General features: G+C 33.9%; 1 protein-coding gene across 1 annotated transcript in view; it reads left to right on the plus strand.

Annotated features, from left to right (window-relative positions):
• The window catches only part of LOC129216376 (acid-sensing ion channel 1A-like), a 32,829-nt gene extending 27,503 nt beyond the window's left edge, over positions 1-5,326 (plus strand). The window contains exons 10-12 of the mRNA XM_054850591.1: positions 11-39; positions 3,668-3,740; positions 5,042-5,326. Of these exons, the coding sequence (XP_054706566.1) occupies positions 11-39; positions 3,668-3,740; positions 5,042-5,326 (387 nt within the window). The remainder of the gene's footprint in view (positions 1-10; positions 40-3,667; positions 3,741-5,041) is intronic.
• Positions 5,327-6,000: the final 674 nt, after the last annotated feature.

The following is a 6,000-nucleotide window of genomic DNA, read 5'->3' on the forward strand; positions in this document are numbered from 1 at the left end:
TTCTGTTTAGAAAAGCTGTGTGTCCACAAATGATCTATCGTAAGTATACCATTTTTAATAACATAATAAATAACAGATATAAATAGATGTGTTCTTTGTTTGCAGACTTATGAAGTTAAAAGAGGATAAGGGAAAAAATAATTAATTTAATACATAAAAATACTATAATTCAGTGGTTTAAAAAGAAAAGCGACATTTTATAGATACTTCACCCTTACTTTTTGTAAGTTATCAAAATCATCTGTCGACTTTGCTTCAAATAGTTTTTAAGAGCCTGGATACTCAATGCAGAGGTTACCGCCGACGAGAGGGAAAGGGGGGGGGGGAGGGGCATTCGTTTTGGGGAGTTTTTTGTGGTTTTGAGTAGTGCGCCACTGAATTTTGGGCGATGGGGACCTCTTGACTTAATAAACAGGTACTTAAGTCATTTATTTGAATTTACTTTGGATTTATTCGATAATGCATAATGAAAAAGTGCCCATAAAAACATAAGTAAAAGAAAACCAAAATTCTATTTAAATAACTTTTTTCTTTCTAAAATTTCCATTGCACTGTGTTCTTAATTAATTTAATATAAAATTACAACAAAAGAAGATGTAAGTGTTTCAAGAATTTCTCTTATTTACAATCCACATAAGTTGAAAAACCTGGATTTTAGGACCACTTTACTCCACCAGAGCCTGTATTTGATGAAGTACAACTCTGATATTATTTTGCTGACCATGAGACAGAGGGCACATAAAAATGTTCCAGTACATAATAATCCCTTGGTAGGCGTTAGATTTTTGAAAATTCATTCAACATCGTCTACAACATATCATAGGGTTTAAAAATGGTTTTGACACAAAAGGAGTTTTGATTTTGTTCATCAAGACGAAACTGAATCTATGGTTCCATTTCATTCTGACCAGGTAACCCCACGACATTGTAATAATGAATGCAATTAAAATTAGTTGCATTTGAAATAAAATAGTAAAATATTTTCCTGGATGCATAAGATATCTGCCATCGTGTCCCCGTTATCTAAATATGATTTCGTAAAGTCTGCCAAACTAAAAGAAAGGTTGCCAGATTCAGTGAGTATTGGCGAGTAATGGAAGACATCTTTTATACACTGTTACAACCAGAGGTTCCAGACGAGTGAATATGTTCCCCCTAAGGTGAAAGCATGGGGCCCAAGGGTGAAATACTAGCCAGGAAGTAGAGCAGGGGTGCCAAAACAGCAGACAATCGTAGACAGGGGTGCCAAAACAGCAAGCAATCGCAAAATGACTTGCTAGCGCATGCGCTTCCGGCATACATTCACCATTCAACCACTTCAATATGGCGGATGAATGATAGGTTGCATCCAAGCGTGGCTTCAATGTCTTTCACATTGAATGAAGTACACTATTGGATTAAATCTCAACTTTTCTAGGATAATTCTTTAAAATAACAAGTAAGTACAGCTTTTGATCACTTTGTAGGTTTTAGGGCATTCAAACATAGTTAAAAGTACGTTTAATGCTTTTCAGTTACCGGTAGTTCGTTACGATACCGTAGTACCGTTAGTTGTTGAGTTTCAGTTGACCGTTACTGTCGTGAAATTTCCATCATTCAAAACGCTACTAAATATATCTATCATTATTTTCTTGAGTACTCGATAAGCAACATTTAATCACCAAAATAATAACCGCAATTTATCACTAATCAACAAGTGAGAACCTAAATAAAAATGATTCTTGTGCTTCGTAGATTACTACACAACAGCGAGTGCAAAAAAATAAAAAGGAAATCTCTCTCCGTCTAGCTTTTTTTTTTCTTTTTCGTTCAAGTGTTTGAATCATTTCCTGCAAGCGTTTAATGTTTCGTTAGCGTTAGGAATTTCTTATTTCTTTACGTTTTTCAACTGTCGAAAAATTTCATATGCATTTTATTTTATTGTTACTCTTGATTGAAATTTTTAACGTTCGAGAAAGGATTTTGTTTTTCCGTAACTTTAATATCCCAGAATATTTTTGGCTCTTCATGTAAATAATTCATAAGTACATCTACATTTTACTTTCGGTGCGGTTATTTCTCACAAATAATCATTAACTTAACTATGATATTGAAATAATTACTCGTCTTTCACTTTAAATATATTTGTGACAACTCTTTGATACCAAATAAAGTCTGTAGATATTTATTGTTTTATTCATTTTTAATATTACTTTGTAAAAAAAAAAAACTTATCAGTACGCAGAGTTTTTTCACAAGTTTTTTTACCGCCCCGAGAGTTATTATAATTATTATTATTTATTTTTAAGAAAAGGATAAAAATTTCACAGATCCGCAATGTTTTTCATTTGCTTTTACCGACCCGTGGGTCAAAAGAGGTTGAGAAACACTGATGTAGAGAATGATCAGATGAATTAAAGCAATGAGCACTCCTTAACTATGTTGAAAACTCTGAAATATGATCAAATGCTGTAATTACAAGTTTTAATCATTTCCAGTACTGAATTCATGCAATGTGAAAAGTGTGCAAAACGTAGACTGTCATGAATCAAAACAAAACTATTAAAAAAAAAAAAAAACACAATTATATTCAAAAAAGCACACAATACGGGGGAGGGGGGGGGAGGATCTACAGTAAGGGTGCCATTTCTCTCTCCGTAGGTTCATTCTTTTCACCCCGGCTGCCTACTTTTTGAAAGGTGCCTGTTTTTCACCCTAGTTAGAGGTGCAATTTCGGCTCCGTAATGGGTGCCGCTGGTGAACAAGCGTTTCACCCCTGAAAGGTGCCGAATGCAACCTGTAGTTTTAACAGTGTACGCTTTTCAGATGAATTTCCTACTTCATGCAGATGGTAAAATCGTCAGCGAGAAATTGGTATCGTTAAATTTGGCTCTTTTCTTAAAATTTCAGCAGACTTTTAAAACTTTGTAATTCGACAACAAGCGCACGAGGGCAAGTATCTTTTGTCAAAAAAAAAAAAAAAAAGCGGGGGCCTCAATATGCTCTTTCGAATGCTAACAATCTCAACCTTTTTCATTATAAAACTATTCGTGTAGTATTCTGGTGAGAAGTAGAAAAACCATGCTTGGTGGAAGATAGGTAAAGATCTGGACTTCGAAACAACAACGCTTTGGTTTGAAACTAAATAAATCTTAAATTATGATTTATTTGTCGGTTAAATTTAACGTTATATTATAACGTTAAATTTAACAGACACTTTGAGCATCTAACTTTGTTTTTTTTTCTGAAGCTATATAGTGTGTATGGGTGCATCTTAAGGTTTCCTTGTTCTTCCTTTCAATTCCTTCTTTGCTATTCTGAATTTCTGGATACATCTCAATTTTGATTGTCTCAATTCACATTCTTCTGCTATTTAGAGTAAAACACGACTCTAGATTTAGAAGTAAACATTGCTCGTCTTGATTTGAGCAATTATTCCTCTTATTTCGCAAAAATCCGTTTGAAACACACTATATAATACATTAGAGCTTTGATGTCAATATGGATCTTCTTCATAAAATACTTGAAGAAAAATTTTCACTGACTCATGATTAAGCTCTCTTCAAGTGAAGTTCCTCAGAAATTGCATTTAAATTTTTTAATTTTCAATGTATATACTGAAGTTATGAAAATGCTTCGTTACCATCACGCTGCTATAAATTCATGATTTTTTGTTTTTTAATTCTAGATGTGCTACACTTGTTCACATACACTTCGAAAACCTAGAAATTACAACTTTTACCTACAAACCACGATTTGAGGTAAGAAAAAAATGCATGTTCATCATTTTATAGTTTACAAAGTTTAAATGCATATAAAATTAACTTTAATACGTACCTAAGTTTTTTTTTAATGAAATATTTTACTGATGAAAACAATATGAAAGCATTAATTTATAAAGTTGTGCTATAATAAAGTTAATTTTGTAGTTTTTTCTTAGCTTACTATGATTTTAATGACTATTAACTAACTAGAAAATCACCCGCCTTGGTATGACGGGGGAAAATTGCTTCTACATTTGAAAGAAGCAATTGCCTGTTTGGTGATATTTTGATAAATGAGATTTTAATCCTAACTGCAGTGGATGAACTTTAAACTCTAGTGGATAGCGTCAATTTTCGACCACTTTTTCGTTTTTATATTCTCTGAAATAAGTCTTACCAGTAAAACCACTAAGTTACCGGATCCAGTTTTGCCTTATCAAAATAAAGCATTTCCCTGCATTCCAAACATTGTCAGAAAATATTATAAAATTTTTATGCTATGGTGCGAGTTTCATTCTTGCTGACGTCAGCGTTACTCGATCAGTGAATTGGCTGAAATATGATGAGTTTAAATGCCTATTCATCAACTTTAATATCGCACACACATTTAAAAAAAAAGTTTTTTTTTTTTTTTTTTGAGCAATCACGATTGCTTATTGCTTTCATTTGACTGTTTTGAGGTCCTATCATTTTATTTTCCCGCCAGCACCCTCTGCAGCATCATCGTCGACCTGCCGCCTCACGATGCTGCTCCTCTAGCGAAAACCGTCTCCAGGTTGCGTCAATATCCTACACTTACACGCATACATACATGCACGTACACACACATACATACACACACACACACACACATGCATACGCCTACACATACACAAACACATACACACACCCGCATACATACAGACATTATACATACACAAACACTCATGCCTGCACACAGACACAAACACATATGCCTACACACACATACACATTCCCCCCTACACACAAACACTCATACCCCCACACACACACATAAACACACACGCCTACATACACACACATTCGTGATTGCGAAAAACATAATTTGAATTCAAGAGGTCAAAATTCAAATCAATTTTTTTTTCACTTAAGAAATCAGTATTGATAATATCAATACTATTGCAGAATTTAATTTACAAATTTGTGCTGTAATAAAATCTGATTTTATTAGTTTCTGCATGAAGGTAAGAACCATTCTTGCTCAAGTATACTCATTTTTCAGAATTGATATGTTTTACGATCTCAATACATTTTCCTCCTTTTAATCTGTTTTGTAGCCGATCGGTATCTTGAGCTTCATTGGCGGCTACGTGGGCTTGTGGCTGGGCATATCCTTCCTCACCGTGTACGATTTCCTGGAGACCAGAATTTTCCGCTTAGCAGCGACTCTGAAGCGGAAGTGGAAGATGAAAAAGGGGAAGAACCGGGTATCTACGGCGGCTGTGCATCTGTCTGACAAAAGAAAAAACTCTCCTATCCGGGCTCTCACTTCCAAACAATCCAAATACAAGCATATAGTATTTGGAAAAAACAACGCGAACGACCAACACACTATCTTTTGAACAGCCCCGAAGACCTTCTAAACAGAGCTAATAGTTCTCGGGGGCAAATGTCAACCGAATGAACTCTACGGGAAAATTACACTACAATAGAATATCGGCTAGCTGAAGTGATTGTAACCGAACCTAGTTCGGTAAATCGTACATTCTGGATAAAAGAAGTATTCAAAAATGGCTGTCAGGAGGCAGCATAAACTGTAACTCTGACTTTAAACATTTCCTCATTTACAAAATGGCTAATGCCTGTGAATTTTTGAACTATAGTATTAATGTAGCTCTGAACAAATGTGTTTAGTAAATGTCACGTAATTCTGAAAATGCAATGCAAATTCAATAAAACGTAATATAGTAAACTTTTATGGGTTGTTAACGTAACAGGTAACTATATTTTGTGTTATTTATTTTTAAACATAAATGTGTACTTAAAAAGTAATTCCTTAATAGAAAAATAATTTCATTTTACATTCGACCGCTTTCACATTTAATGGCATTTAAAAAACAAACTTATTCAGTGTTTTTCAAATATTAACTAATGAAAGTGAATAAATACCTTTATGCTTGAAAAGTAAAATAAGAAATAACAACGTTTAATTGTACAAAATTGCAGATAACTGCATACACGTGTTTCGGGGTTATAAGGAAACTCTTTTTCAATGCAAAACAAGTGAGCTTATGGA

The sequence above is a fragment of the Uloborus diversus genome, chromosome 2 (genome assembly GCF_026930045.1).
Source record: "Uloborus diversus isolate 005 chromosome 2, Udiv.v.3.1, whole genome shotgun sequence".
Lineage (NCBI taxonomy): Eukaryota > Metazoa > Arthropoda > Arachnida > Araneae > Uloboridae > Uloborus > Uloborus diversus.